The 15,457-nt window shown below is 37.2% G+C and overlaps 1 protein-coding gene across 2 annotated transcripts; it reads left to right on the top strand.

The window, feature by feature from the left end:
* The first annotated feature begins 248 nt into the window (after positions 1–248).
* LOC113778436 (peptidyl-prolyl cis-trans isomerase FKBP53-like) lies at positions 249–8,973 on the top strand. Of its 2 annotated transcripts, none has more exons than XM_027323847.1 (16): positions 249–357; positions 454–521; positions 1,035–1,297; positions 1,943–2,067; positions 3,501–3,741; positions 4,309–4,518; positions 4,914–5,168; positions 5,290–5,538; positions 5,649–5,792; positions 5,916–6,114; positions 6,305–6,459; positions 7,598–7,871; positions 7,990–8,080; positions 8,275–8,316; positions 8,447–8,495; positions 8,613–8,973. In XM_027323847.1, exons 1-16 carry the CDS (start codon positions 333–335, stop codon positions 8,689–8,691), a joined length of 2,469 nt encoding a protein of 822 aa, XP_027179648.1. In that variant the 5' UTR covers positions 249–332; the 3' UTR covers positions 8,692–8,973. The 2 variants fall into 2 exon arrangements, with proteins under 2 accessions (XP_027179648.1, XP_027179649.1); XM_027323848.1 differs by having other exon boundaries at positions 5,919–6,114.
* Positions 8,974–15,457: the final 6,484 nt, after the last annotated feature.

Genomic DNA, 15,457 nt, shown 5'->3' on the forward strand with positions numbered 1-15,457 from the left:
TAATGGCTTATCTTTTGAAAAATTATGAAGGTTATTATAGTCATTGTTTATCGTCAAGGGAGGCAAGTGTAATATTGAAAATCTCAAGGGAGCTCAGTGAAATTGTCAGAAACCTCAGGGGAGGTTTCTGAAATTATCCCCAATTCTAATTTTAAACTTTGGTGTTTGAGCGGCCCAAATTGAATCACATAACCCCGAGTCCCCGATCCTTCCCGCCCAGCAGCTTTTGCTAATTCCCCCAGTCCTTTCATCTGCCCGAGGATTAAATACAACTGCTTCTGATTACTGCTTAATCAAGAACATCAACTAATCAACAGTTCTATGTTACTACTATGCAAGAAGAAATGACATTCTGGGGTTTGATTCTTTACCCCTTTTCGTTATTCTATTTGTTCATTAGCAAAAATTTATGGACCCAATGAGAATGCAAGTTTGGTGTTTGTTTTGTTGCAGGCGCTTATGTGACTTTGAATGAGCCTTACATCCTGAACTCAGATGGCAAACGGCTTCGAATTACACAGGTTCTTGATATCTATGTACTAATTCATTTTCTTGGACAGACATACTGGTATAGTTACGGTGTTTGTGTAAAGGTTTTTCACATAGTTTTCTTGACTGATGATAGCTCATTTTGATTTATTTATGCTGTTGAAAGATACAAGCATCTTTATATGTACTTTTAGTGTCTTTTCAATTTGTGACTGTGCGGGATTGACTATTTTCATTCCTCATAGTACGATCCAAATTTCCCCTTGTACCATAGTTCGATGCTTGGCATGTGCTGATTCAACACTCGAAAATATCCCTTATTTTTATTACTGTCATTTTGCTGATATGTAAGTTTGATTGGAGCAAAAAGGAGGACAAGAAACCAAATTAGTACTAATCTTATGAGCTATACTTTTAGTACTGTTAATTTTGAGTTAATGAAGCAGAAGTTTTGATGCCATATTGGCCATTGGACAGAATTGTGCTCCACTGAATAGTGATATACTTCGTGTACGAATGACCAATCAATGGTTGAAATGTTGCAGGCCACGTTAGAGCCGCAGAAGGATGGTTCTTTAACAAGAGCAAGGTCGATTCTTCAATGTACAGTGGGGAGTAAACCTCCTGTTTCCATATGTTCATTGTCAAAGGAGTTTACCTTCACTCAGTTGGATCTTGAGCTTGAGGAGTCTGAGCAAGTCATCTTCGCAGTCAAAGGTCCTCAAATAATTCATCTTTCTGGTTATTATGTTCCTTCACAAGCTGTTTCTAAGAGGGAAGCCAGTACTAGCACCGATGATCTCATAATGTATCCTTAGGCAAACCTATACTGTTTTTCCTTATTTTCTTTTAAAGAAATTAACAGTATGCAATTTGATGGATTTCAATTATCATTGTTGTTGTGCTAGCTTATTGAAACTGCTGCAACACAAGTAGATTCTACTATTTCAGTCTAGGATGGATGTGAGCACCCAAAATCTTGCTTTAGTTATGCTCAAAGTGAAGGTTCTTTTTTGTTAACCTTATTCCGTCCTATTGGATATTTTTGCATCAAGTCTCCTTTCTATGCTTAATGTTTTTCCCTTGATAGGCTCTTCAACAATCTTCCTGGAACAATGATTTGTTTCTAATGAGCATTTTCTCCGTGCTTTTAAATGTTAATGGGCATGGACAGGTGATTTAAAAGAGACTAAATGGTGAAAAGGAACATAAGTTTCTGAAGCAAATTATTAATGTCTGAATTTACTGAAAAAATTAGTTGCGATGAAGCTTATATCTGTCATCAACTTGAGTATTCAACCAAGTTTCTGGACTTCCTTAGGCTTCTCGGGACAAGTCTTCTACTGTGGGCTTCTTGCAACAAAATACCTTTAGTGATTATTTTATGTCTCTAGAAAAACTTGAACTGTTTTGGATTGTGTGCAGTTGATCTTCCTTTACTTTTTGCAATCAGAGATTGCAATGGTGAAGCAGATAAAGTTATGGCAGAAAATTGTGAAGAGAGAAAGCTGACTGCAGTGGAGAGAGATATTGCTAACACTTGTAGCATGCTTGACTGTCGTCGATATGACACCCCAGGTAGTGACTATTACCTCAGAGATGCGTTGATGAATGACAAAGATCATTTAGTCAATGCAGACATGCATGAGGATGGTATGTATCATGCTAGAGTTATTTGCATCTCATTTTATTTTTGAGGAATGAAAATCATTTTCTCATTATCCATTTATGGTCTAATGAGTTCGCTAACATCTGCGGCTTCTACACTTTTGACATGATAGTTTACTAAAATAAAAGTTTTACTCTATATTCAAGAAAAATTTAGTATCTGTGTCTAATATGCAAATTCCTGGATATTGTAAATGACCACATTGGAATTTATGCTATATAGCCTGTACCTGACTCAAGCTCTTTCATGTTTTTGACAAGATGGGTGATCACATCTTCAGATTTCTGAATTTGTTGCAGTCTATAGCTCCTTTTCACATGACCTAGAAAACACGACTAAATAGTTTCAAGTCTTTACTTCTGCAAATTCCATGCCTTACTCATAGACGTCACATAGAGTTTGCAAGTATTGTAGGTAAGTAGAAAGTCCCATTATTTATTTCAACTTCATTTTACTTGCCACATAAGGCTTAAATTTGGAAACAGAATTGAAAACTTTTTGTGTGTTGGTGTGTACCTTGATTCAATCACTTAGCAATTGCAACTTCATTATGATACCATTCAAAATTGGGCAGAATTTCTGTCATATTAACCAATATTAGGAAACACTGGGGTCCTGATTTCATTTTATGGCATAAAGAATTACCGATCAAAAGAGATGCCTGATTTTTCTTCTTAAATTTATGTCACAAGAATGCTGTACCTTACATTGCAAAAGACTGTTTCAAGCACATGAAGACCTCTTCAGTGATGATTAGCTATTTCTGTCTGTTCATGCTCTAGAATACTGTAACCATGCACAAACCTATTTCCTCTCTGCCCACCAAAGGGCAAATTACTATCCGCAGAATCGAGACTGTTCTGAATGTGAAACTTTTGTGGTCTATGTCTTGTACTTTGGATGTGAACAACTACTGCTGCATCATCAATTAATAGAATTCATTTGCATGCTATTTTTCCTTCGAGTGACTAAATTTATCTGCCAGCATATCTCCATTTTGAAGGCACTGCAGTGTGTGGTGTAGCATCGACATATTAACTCCATTTTGTGAAAAGGCCCTTCATTGATGATATTCTTATTAAGTAAATAGCATGGATGCGATGAAAATTGCCCATGTTTAAATTACAACATCAACCAAGGCTTCCAAAGTCAATAGCATATTATATATGCATGAATGGAAAAAGTGCAATAAAGCCTAATTCTGGAAGTGTTCATAATTTAATGTTAGTCGCAAAAATAGAGTAAAACGTCAAATGGGGCCACAAAGTGCATGACTAGCAGTGGCATTAAATTTTTGTTGAGATGTTTTAATTTATGGAGTTTGATGATTCTTATTGAGTAGCTGACGAGGAGATGGTAACTGAGAAAGTACAACTCCACGCTCCTGAGAGTATACTGGATGGCGAAGATGAGGATTATGTTCCATGTATGAGGAAGAGTGCAGCAACTGCAAAGAAAATGCTAAAGAAAGGTGGAGAGGATGCTGACAAGGTAATAGTTCAGGCAAGTAAATTGTTGAAAGCTGTTGACTGCATAAAAGAGGAAACAGCTGATGGTGTCAGTAGACCAAGTCAACAAGAAAGGTGATGTAGTTCACAAATAAAGGCTTGTGTTTCCTGCATGACTCTCTACCAAGTTCTCCTTTTCTCCATAAAAATATAGACAACATGCGGTTGCATGAATGTAAGAGAAATTTCCCTTCATTTGTTAAACTTTTACTAAGATGTATTGCTTGTAATGCTTTTGTCAATTTTCTTATCTCAACAAGGAGTAACCAAAAGAAAAAAAACGAGTTACTTTACATGCATCCTCTTTACTTCCTTGACTGATTGATTGACTTGGGGTTTAAATCTTTTTGGTCCAACTATGAATGTTGGGAGCCACTTTTCTAGAGCAAATTTTCACATAGTATCATTTTAGTTCATTGCATTGTGTTTTCTAGTGCTTCATAGGTAGGTAAAGAATGCAAAACTAGCTCGGAAAAGACCAGTTGACCATAAAACTGAAGTTGCAACTTTAGTGCTTGGATTGACGAGGCACTATTATGTACCAAACTTAGTCTTGCTCGGAGGATGATTTTGTGTGTCCTGTCCGCGACTGTTTGCCCTATATGTAGTATGGGTGCATGATTATGTCTAAATGCACTTCAGGGAGGAAAGCCTGATGAATAACTTGCACCTTGCTTCCAATGAGGTTGGCTTGGAGAAATGCATAGAGCCAGAAAAGATATCAGTTGAACCTTTCTGCAAAGAAGATGCTTCTCACAGTAATACTCTTTCATGTTGGATTGCCAATTTTACTTGTATTTTCAACACTCAGCTGGCAAAGATTGGAGAAGCCCGTAAGCAGGCCCTTGATGGGTAATTAATCTTCCCTGCCATCCCCTGTATCTAATTCGTGCTCGATTATTACCATTGACTAAGTCATATTACTTGCACCACATTGTTAGTAATCAATATTCTTATATTTTTGTTCAGGATGCTGTTTTTCGCATGCCTTTCTCCCCTGATTTTAGTTTTCTAAATCTTTCATTCCACAGAGATGCCTGTCTTAGTCAATTCTTAAATATACTGATACCTGATTTGCTATCCGTGTTTTGGCTGCACACTTGTAATACAGTAATTTGGTCATCTCTACCAGGAATTGCACGGATGAACATGGGAAAATATGACATACAAATATTTTTTGATCATTGACATGAGATATGGTGAAAAAATTCATAATATAGATTCTTTTATCTTTGGTAAATTTGCAGTGACATTGGTGGTTCTCCTCCCTTGCCATCTATGTTCGTGCTGCCTTCTTGTGAACTAGACTTACAAAAGAGTTTGAGGAAAGAGAAGAAAAGAATAGATGGATGTGGAAATGAAAAGAAAACCACTGGAGGTGACACTGAATACCAGAAGAATGCTATAAAAGAGAATGAAGTGCAGCAAGCTCACAAAGAAAGTGATGATTTGTACCAAGGTTGTGCTGGGAGTCAACATCAATGGAAATCATTCACATCAATGTATGAATAGTTTGTTTAGTCATTTGCTAGATTTAGTCAACGGAATCTATCACATGCTTGAATTTTTCTCTTGCCTTTTTTGGCCCCTAACTTAGCTGATTGATATTGTTGAATTTGGCAGTGAAAGCAGTGGTTCTTTTCACTCGCCATCTAAGGCTGGGCTGCCTTGTCAAATTGACAGGCTAAACAATGGGAAGAAAAAAAAGAAAAGAAAAGAAGGATGTGAGGAGCTGAAAACTATTGAAGCTATTGTTTACCACTGCAGGAATGCTCTGAAAGAGAATAAAGTAAACCAATCTCACACAGAAAGTGACAACACGTGCCAAGGTCGTGCAGGGAACCGACATGATCAGAATTTAGCAAAGAATATGTATGGTAAACTTGTCTCAGGAATGTGCTATATTAGCAGTGGAGCTATTATAGGCATTATCTTGTCTCTCTTCTTTATAACTGATACATTTTAATATTTGTTGAACCTAGTGGTGGAATGGGTGAATCAAGTCCTTCGCTGCCTCGAGATGAAGTCCATGATGCAGTTGATCAGAAACCTAAAGAGAGACTGACAAATGGGAATGTCCAAGTTTGGCCTAAGACAAATGATGACGGGAAACGAAGAATTGATAAGTAAGAACGTTTATTGATGTTCTTTCTTTTCCTGTAACTTCTGTTTTGAGATTTTTCTACAAATGCATGAATAGGTAACTGCTTTCTAATCACAATTTTTTTTTCTGCTAATATTTATTCCAGCAGGTTGACCTTCTTTAGTGGGGAAAGTAAGTGTCCGAATGGCTCAATTCCTCCTCCTGCTGAAGATAGATCTAAAAATGGTCAGAAATCAAAAAAGAGAAAGAAACACCGGGCTTTGGACCAAAACTATGTTAACGGAGATGGAGATGCCTTTCAAAAGGAAATCTTTAGTAACATTGTGGCTGACATGGGGAGCATGGTAAATTTTTTGCCTGCAAAATTTGAAGAACTTGTGCTATCAAATGTTAAGTTAGCATCTTCTTTCATGTTTTTCCCATGTGGTTATATGCATGCATATGGTACTGTTATATTATTATCTTTTCATCTTTTTTGAAGTTTGATAGTTGAATTTGGTTGCTCTTGATGTTGGATTGTCTTTAATGTGACAGAGGAATCACGGAGATTTGATACACGAATCTTGTAAATGCAACACCAAAAATCTTTTGAAAGAAGCCAAGTTCAAGCAAAACATACAAGGCACTGAGAATATGGAAATTGTTCTCCCAACAAATATTGAGCATCAGATGCCAATGGATGACACCAAGTAACTTCTTTCATCTCTAACACTTCTCTCAAAAGCTTAAGTCTTGACATCTTCTTGACTGTTTTAACAGGAAGAAAATGTTCTAGATAGATGATACCAAGTAATTTTGTTCATCTCTTGTACTTCTCTCAATTATTTTAGGGTCCAATAGAAGGCTTTGACTGAACTGTATAAAATTGTGCTGCCTAAACTAATTCTTTGAACTAAATGGGCAGTAGTTAGGAGAAGTGCGCAAGTGGTGAGAAGAGGCATTTTGGAATTTCTTCCATAGTTTAAACAATGAAAATAGATGAGATTATGAGGGCACTAGCTACTTTAAGACTGTTTCAATTGGTAGAAAATCTTCCTGGCCTCCTTCCAGTTCTTCTGCCCATTATGTTGAATCTCAGTAGTGAAGCTTCCATTGCCTGTAATTTAACATCTTATGTTTCTGAAATCCAAGACAATGGCTGTAACGACCTGACTGCTGTGGAAACCTTGTTGCTAAAGAATTGAAGTATGAACATTTTCAGGAAACAAGTATTTACAACCCTGTTTAGGTATAAAATGCAGACAGAACAGCTCAACCGTTTTTTGAACTTTGACTGGTTAATACACATGCGAAAGACCAGTTAAATTCATAATCAAAATCACCTCATGGAATCAATACAGAAGAAAATTTTTTTTATGTCAGTAGAGAAGAAAAATTACAAGAACGCTGAATAAGAAAGTTAGGGTCCTCTACCCAGTCTGCCAATTATAGCATTTCTGGACATCTCTAATACACTGCTACTATCCAAGAAGAAAAGGCAAGTGGTGTTATTATGAAGTCCTAGTTTATCACTCGTGCTCAACCGGTGTAAACAGCCTGGTGCAAGGCATATTTCAAAATTTCAGCTTGAAATAACGTAGCTTCTTCTTCCTTTTTGAACCCATATTCATTTGTTGGATACATTAGGTTTGTCATGCCTTTTCGAGTAGCATAAAATCTTAGGTTATAAAAATATGAGATACTTTAGAATTATCTAGTTTCTTTTTTATGTCCATTTATGTCCCAACTGACAGTTGTCGATTGAAGCCTGATAGCAAATGTCTAGAAAAATTTTAAATCTGTATTGAACAAGCTGTACTGATGCAGCAAAGCCACATGTACTTGCAGGAATCATGAAAGCTGTCCTGACTTAGTAGAGGATGGATACCAATCTTATAAAGAATTCAAAAAGAAGAAACAGCTGAAGATCAAAGCCAAACAAAACGGCAATGATTTGGAACATAAAGAATTCAAAAAGAAGAAACAGCTGAAGATCAAAGCCAAACAAAACGGCAATGATTTGTGTTCCACTTCTAAAGCGAGGACCATCTCAAATGAAATAATTATAGAGGATCTGGCAGCAGGTGAATCTGGCGGGAAAGTAGCTGCTCCGGGAAGAAAGGTACAATGACAAGTTGTCAATCGGAAAATGGCATAATGGTTAATAGTTATATGCAATTCTGATATATTAACTGATACTTCTGCTATCACTGATTCATTTATGTCATTGTTTGGTTTAGATCAAAGTATTTTACACTGTCAGGTCGAGGGAGACTGGAAGTTTACTTGAGTCAAATCTTGGGGAAGAAAAGCCCTTCAAGTTCCGCTTGGGTACTAAACTTGCTATGAATCCCTCCATTTCTGTTTCAAATTGACTCATTTATTCATTTTGAAGTACTTTTTATTTCTTTCTATGTTTAGCAGTATTACGCACAACTAAGCCTGGAGGAATGAACAGATCTGCATTTTCCTAGTTTATGTAATCTACCTGCTTACTACTTTACATGCTTTTGGTGTTAAATCAGGTGACAAAAAGGTAATCCAGGGTTGGAATCTCGGCATTAACGGTAAGTGCTGTCAGAGTAAGAAAGATTTCTGTTGAATTGAACTTCTTTTTGTTCTCCATTTATCCGTTTTACATTTTTATGCTTGTAGCTTGATGTATGCTGTTGTAACTATAAGTTATGGCATTACTAGGTATGCGTACTGGAGACAGGAGGAGACTGATCATCCCACCATCAATGGTGTATGTCATCATATGCTGGAGGCCTCCATGTTTATATTGTCTTCCATTTTCATGTTTGCACATTTTAGGCACTTTAATGATCCTTTCTTAATTTCATTTAACTTCTACTGGATGCAGTTATGGTGAAAGAGCTCCAGATGTTATTCCCTCAGATTCATGGCTGGTGTATGATGTTGAATTGGTTTCTGTGCGTTGATTGCTTAAAGTCCAGCAAAATCTAATGAAGCAAGATTCAAGTGTTTTGATGTTAAGTACCAGCAAAATCTAGAGAAGCAGAACTCAAAAGTGTTTTAAAATATTTCGTAGTGCTTTGAACATAAAGTTCATATGACTATAGGTACAGTAGAGCTGGAACAACAGCTCTTTTTGGTGATTTAATGAAGGCTTGTTTTCTTTTTTGTTTGCCTAGTGTACTTGTGGAAGACTCTTAGCAAGGCCATTACAAGCAACTGCTAATGCATAAGTCCGAGTGAGTAGTCTGTTCTATTTATTGGCACAACTCATTTCTATATTGCTTTTTCCCTTCTAAAATGCTTTAATAAGATGCATGGCCAAATGTCAAAAAAAATTAAAAAGTTCTAATTTGATATTTGAGTTGGTTTGGCACTAAACTGATGTGCAACCATAGATGGAATTAGAGTTGACAACGTGTTTAGTTTTATTGTTTTAAAGAATCTATATCATGCTTTTAGAGATGGTAATTTGTCCCAAGTTTTAAGAGGCTACTCATGCTCAAAGGAATTTTGGACGGGATGGATATTCTAATTTTAACATTGGGTTTAAAATGGGACTAATTTCATTTATACCCATCAATTGATGGGAATTTTTGGAAAATACTTGGATACTCATTAGGGCTCGGAAAGCTTATAAAAAATTTACCTCATCAATTGTTGTATATCTTTTAATGACTCAAGTAAACCATATTTATTCTTCCAGTTGGGTCCTTCAGTTTTTTCCTTGTAATTATGCTTAAAACCTTTATCTAGTTTCCTGAACTCTTTTGTCCATTAGGAATCAATTTTTTTTAAATTTTTTCCCTTTTTTTGTAAAAATTTTGTCACTGATCTCAATTTAGAGTGCTTTTTAAAAAATGTTGGCGTATTTTAATAAAATCTTAATTTTTGGCCAAATCTTTTTAAGGATTTACAATAGAAGTTATTGGTGAGTTATGGGAATTATTATTGTGGGAGTTACCATTGCATTTTGAATGGAGTAAGAGTTACAAAAGAATTATTTGGTCAAATGTATTATTGTGGGAGTTACAAATGAATTATTTGGGAGTTACAAAAGAATTATTTGAATAAGTCTTTATAACCCATTCAAATGTGAATTAACTCTTTAGGTTACAAATCCTACCAATTAACTACCTTTTAATATGAAAAACCGTTACACATTGGTTTTTCTTTTACTTAAGATTTTGTAGCCTATAAATAGTGGAGTTCTTAAAAGGATTTGGCACACTTCTTCTCACAACAAAAAACCACTATAAAATACTATCCTCCTCACATTCATTTCTTTCTCCTTCATTCTGTTTTCTTTGGGCAAAAAAAGATATTGGGAAGCTTCTGCTTCTCTTGGTTGTGCAGATCAAAGAGAAGTAACAACTATAGAGTTGGGCTGTTGTATCCTGGAGGCGGCGCGCTAGACCTTCTGCATCGGTTTGAAAAGCACCGTAGGGGCGCGTATCGTCTTAAAGAGAGCGTTCTACGCGCCTTAGCCCTACCGAACTTCTTAGTAGCTGTCAATTCCAAGGTGGTTATTCTTGAAGATCAGAGATTGTTCGTGTACTCTCCTCTAATAATTTTAAGACAATCCTCAAATGGAGAGCAACACTAACTCTACTATCCCTACATCCGTCGGAAGTTCTATAGATCTCAACAAGCCTTTCAAGTTCAATGGCGAACACTTCAAAAGATGGGCTAAAAATGTACTTTTTTACCTAAAACTCATGAAGGTAGCTTGGGTACTTACGGCCAAAAATCCAACCAAAATCCATGTTGATGACATGGATGAGCAACAGAAGCAAGAGCACGAACAAAGTGTTCAAAAATGGAGAAGTGATGAAGAAGATTGTAAAAACTATCTTCTTAATTGCTTATCTGATGAGTATGATTACTATTCCACTTCTTATTCCACAGTTAAAAAGATTTGGAAGGCTTTGCAAAAGAAATATGATACTGAAGAAGCTGGAGCCAAGAAATACGCTTGTAGCCGCAACTTCAAGTATCAAATGGCAGAAAATAAATCTGTCCTTGTTCAAATACATGAACTACAAAATATAGTTCATGAAATTCAATCTGAAGGCATCAAGGTGGATGAACAAATGCAAGTGGCCGCTATAATTGACAAATTACCAAACTCTTGGAAGGATATTCAAAAGGGGCTACGCCACAAGCAGTCGGAGATCACTCTAGTCAATCTCATTGTGACAGCCCCATCGTTCCCTAAGGCGAACCAAAGGGTTCGACGGACCGCCTGCCCAGCTCTCGCCGGGACTACAGGGTCAAATCACTCCCAACTCTATAGCACACGTGATAGAAACCAAAGAAAACGAACGATTGGGAAACCTCCAAGTTAAATATAACTTGCCAACCCATAATATTGTCGAAATCCCTGCCGATTTTTTTTTTCCTTTTCACACTTGGATACTATACTCGTCCGAAACCTCAGTAATTTCATTAAACTCCACGTAGCCATAAAGAATGAACACATTCGAGCGGGGTAACACATGTACATGATTAAACACTTATATATATATAAATACATGATTGCAAATTTACAAATCAAAAGGGAGTTGTTGGATCGAAATACATTCAAGGTTTCTATCTATTGAGGAGCTATACAAAAGAATATATATCTAGCTCAACTCATGCTTCCAAACATCAACTCATGCTTCCAAATATCATTGTTTCCAAAAGATTTTCCTGTAAGGAAAACAAGGATAACAAAACGGGGTGAGCTATAAGCTCAATGAGGTACCAAAAATAATAACAGTCAAGGACCAAGGAACTTCATGCTCAATTAATCACATAGGTGTACCAAATAAGGAGATATGTAAACAACTTAGATAGAAAGGATACAGATGGCTCTCAGGAGCCAATTTCCCGTTGCAGTACTTGATCCGACTACGTTGACCTTCCGTCAATTTCCAACTAAAGAAAACCAGTCCAGTAGAACACCGCTTTTACGCCGAATCCCGTTCACCATTCATACCCCCTTACCGGGCCCGAACGCCAAATAGAAACAGGAATGGTAATACTCGAGTATACCGGAATCAAGAGTCTCAATACTCAAAGATTTCATAAAAACAGGCACCCACGGATTGTCAATTTTCTCTACCAAGCCCTTGCATGGCTCGATTTAATTAACTCCCCATGAGGTTGAGCTCAGGTTTAACAGGACGATCAAGTTTAACAGGACGATCGTAGACACACTTCCAAACGATCGCATAACAAGTGCAAGTAACAAGTTCAAGTACATAACAAGTACAAGTAATAGATTCCAGTTTGTTTAGTACAGGCAAGGGAACGAGTGTGATAAAGTATACCCTCGTCTCATACAAGATAAACAGTCAGGAAAGATATTCAAATAGCATGTTGCAAGTACAGAAAACCAGTTTAGCAATAACTCAGGGGAGTGGTGCACTCACCTGATCAAACAAGGATAATGTCAAAAGTATCCTTCCCAAGTGTGGCTTTACTCGTCGTTACCTCCTAGAACAATCAAGGCAAACACTTAAGACTCGACTCCAAGACCGAGTATGGAATTCGCAAGTGAGACTCAGTTACGAGCCATATGCCTAGTCAAAAGAACCATTAATGCAAAGCAAAGAGGTGACCTCGGAGTGAAAAGGTAACAAGTAGTCTTAAAAGCATGAACAACCTCAAAGCCCTTCCTACAATGACTGACCAATTCCAAATTTGAAGTAGATAATGAAAACAAGATCAATACTAGGAAAACATAATTTTTCCAGTTCCGCGCGACCTTATATGAAAAATCATATCTCAAGTTTTGTAAGTCCAAAATTAATAAAAGTTATACCGTTGGAAAATACATTCAAAGGGCTATAACTTTCCAGAAAACACTATTGTAAGATTCAGAACATAAGTCAGTCGAATTCAAGTCGCAAGTTGCTGCTTTATCCAGTGGAGGACAGAACAGGTACAAGATTACAGTCAAATTTGAAAAATCACCATAAATTGGACAGATAGAAACAGGATCTGAAATTTACACGGTTTATAGCCCTATGAATCTAGTTTAAAACGCAACAAACGGAACTCAATTCTGACATTTCAACATCAAGATATAGCAAATCTCCCGAGACTGCACCGATGCTCCTGCAAACATTTGGACAGCACTTCCCCTTGTCTTTCTTTACTTTTCCAACCAAGCCTCAACACCCAATCACAAACTATCAAATACCTTTAATTAGAGCCACAATACCTTTCAAAACAACCAAATGGTAGCTCAACAAAGGAACCCTAGAAAAGCCCCAATTATAAACCTTAAAACCAAAAGACAGTTTTGACGTCATTTAGCGGAATGGACACAACTGGAGTTACACTTATCGGATTGGGGTGAAATTTACACCTTTTCGAAGCTAAGAGAAAAGGCTACAATATTGAAGAAGGCCACTCAGTCCAGTTTGCAATGTATCTAGGTAAAATTTACCAAAATAACCCCAGATTTTCCAATTCGAAGTTTACTGTGGCAGTCCTGATTCATTCAATCATATCTCAGCATACACAACTCCAATTCAAGTGATTCCAAAGCCATTTGAAAGCTAAGATACAAGGCTATAAATGATAAGAAGACATTGGCAACCAAATCAGTAGTATTCCTGGTCAAAACAACCAATTACAGAAGCTGATTAGCATGTTCAGATAGAAACAGGGCATCAGGGGTATTTCGGTCTTTTCACAAGTTACGTTGCGCCGATTGAGCTGAAATTTTGCAGGAAACTATAAAACATCATTCTCTACAACTTTCATGTTTTAACTCAAGGCTAATTAGGCCTCTAACTAGGAGCAACAGTGCCGGCCAGAATGGGAAAAATTGTAAACCCTAATCTGGAAATTTTTCTATACAAGCTGAAATTCTTTGAAGGCAAGCAAAACTAGCATTCTCAAGCTCAAAATTGCTCATAACAGCTACCAAATCATGCCCAAACATTAATCATCATATGAGGACAGAAATTTTACTATAAAAACTGAAATTCACCATAACCCTACTTAAAACCATAAACTTATCCACAAAACTACACCTTTAACCTCTCCAATCCATTAATTGACAATTATCAAGAGTAAAAGGAAAGTTCTAGGGAATTTACCTTGAAACTTGAGGAAAGATGATAGCTTAGGTTTTCTTCTCCAAAAATCACTCCACCACAATCTTTAATCTAACCCAAAGAGCAACTTATATGGAGAGGTTTGCAAGATTTACGGTTGGAATCCAAGATTGAAGCAAGAAAGAATGGTGCAAGATGAAGTTTTTTTTTTCTTCTTTCTTCCCTCCAAGGTTCGGCCAAGACACAAGAAATTGAAGATGATTTGTGGTCAAATTTTGGTATTTAGTAAAGGTAATGAATAGTGGTCAAAATGTAAGATTTAATCATATGGTGACACTTGTCACCCTATTTAATGCATGAATATCCCTTTGTTTCCTCAACTCTCATCCATATGGTATCCTCTAATTATCTTTTAGCACCTAGTAAATTAAACCCTGTATACAAAACTTAACCCAATTGACCGAATTTTACCGAATTTTTCACACTAGCGGGTCCCACGTCCGATATACGCTCCAAAATTCTCATGAACTCATTTATACTAGAAAAATAACTTGAAAACTCTATTTGCTCATAAAAATTATCTGAAAAATTTTCCTAATAAAGAAAATGCATAAAAGGCGTGCAATTAAATAAAGTAAAGCCTAGAAAATAAGAAAATTTACGGGCTCTCACACTCTCTCCCCCTTAAAAGAATTACGTCCTCGAAATTCCTTCTCATTGCCTTCTTCGGGATACAAAAATTTACTACTTCCTTCTCGCAGTCAAATTGAGTATCATACTTAACTAACCAATCGCAATCAGTATCCCTTCACTAGCCAAGTTCATTGAATTCTTCCTTCCCAAATTGCAAACAGTGAGCAAACAGTGGAATATCATAATCTTACCTTCCACGTCCTCAAATGGGTCAGAGCCTTGATGTTGTTCTAAGGAGTACACCCGAGCTGACACTTTCGATCCATTCTTTTCCCCCTTCGACTGATCAGGGTTGGTTGTGGTTGGATGTTGCCCCCTACTCCCTTCTCGAGCTCGGCCTGGGCAATTTGCAATTTGATGATCTGCGCTCCCAGAACGCAGACATTTTCTTCCTTTCTTCCAGCAGACATCCTCCGTGTGATTTGGCTTCCCACAGTACCCGCAGGGACCACAGGAAGCGGAGACTGAGCCTTTTTGTGAGGCACCACTTGACATCCCAGGTAGTTGTACTCCTCCATTTTCCCTTCCAATCTTAGGAGGCGTACTTTTATCTCCTTGCTCCGAACGGCTTCCAGGAAATCCCCTTTTCTTGACTTGAAAATTCTTAACTTGTAACCTCGCACTTTCAACTCGTTGAGCTTTCTCCACCGCATCACTAAAAGTATTAAGTTGGGCCACGGCCAAGTCCTTCTGAATCTCAACGTTTAATCCTTGGAGAAACGCCTTATCCTCTTTTGCTCAGTCACGATTAGCTCGGGAGCGAACTTGGACAACCTGGTGAACTGGTTTTCATATTCGGCGACGGTTTGAGTTCTCTGACGAAGTCGAATAAACTCATCTTCCTTCTTTTCCTGGATCAGGGGTGGAAAATATTTCGTGTTGAACTCTCTCATGAAATTCACCCACGTCCTTGGGGTTTGTTCTTCTTTCCCATTTCAGTCTTATGATGTTCCACCAAGATCGGGCCGCTCCCTCCAGTTGG

This window comes from Coffea eugenioides, chromosome 7 (assembly GCF_003713205.1).
Source record: "Coffea eugenioides isolate CCC68of chromosome 7, Ceug_1.0, whole genome shotgun sequence".
Classification (NCBI taxonomy): domain Eukaryota; kingdom Viridiplantae; phylum Streptophyta; class Magnoliopsida; order Gentianales; family Rubiaceae; genus Coffea; species Coffea eugenioides.

Excerpts from the sequence above, each read along its gene's own strand:
- LOC113778436 (XM_027323847.1), top strand. The coding sequence starts at position 333 with ATGCAAGAAGAAATGACATTCTGGG. Across the intron at positions 7,872-7,989 it reads TAGCTGCTCCGGGAAGAAAG|ATCAAAGTATTTTACACTGT; the intron begins GTACAATGACAA and ends TGTTTGGTTTAG. Across the intron at positions 8,317-8,446 it reads TTGGAATCTCGGCATTAACG|GTATGCGTACTGGAGACAGG; the intron begins GTAAGTGCTGTC and ends TGGCATTACTAG.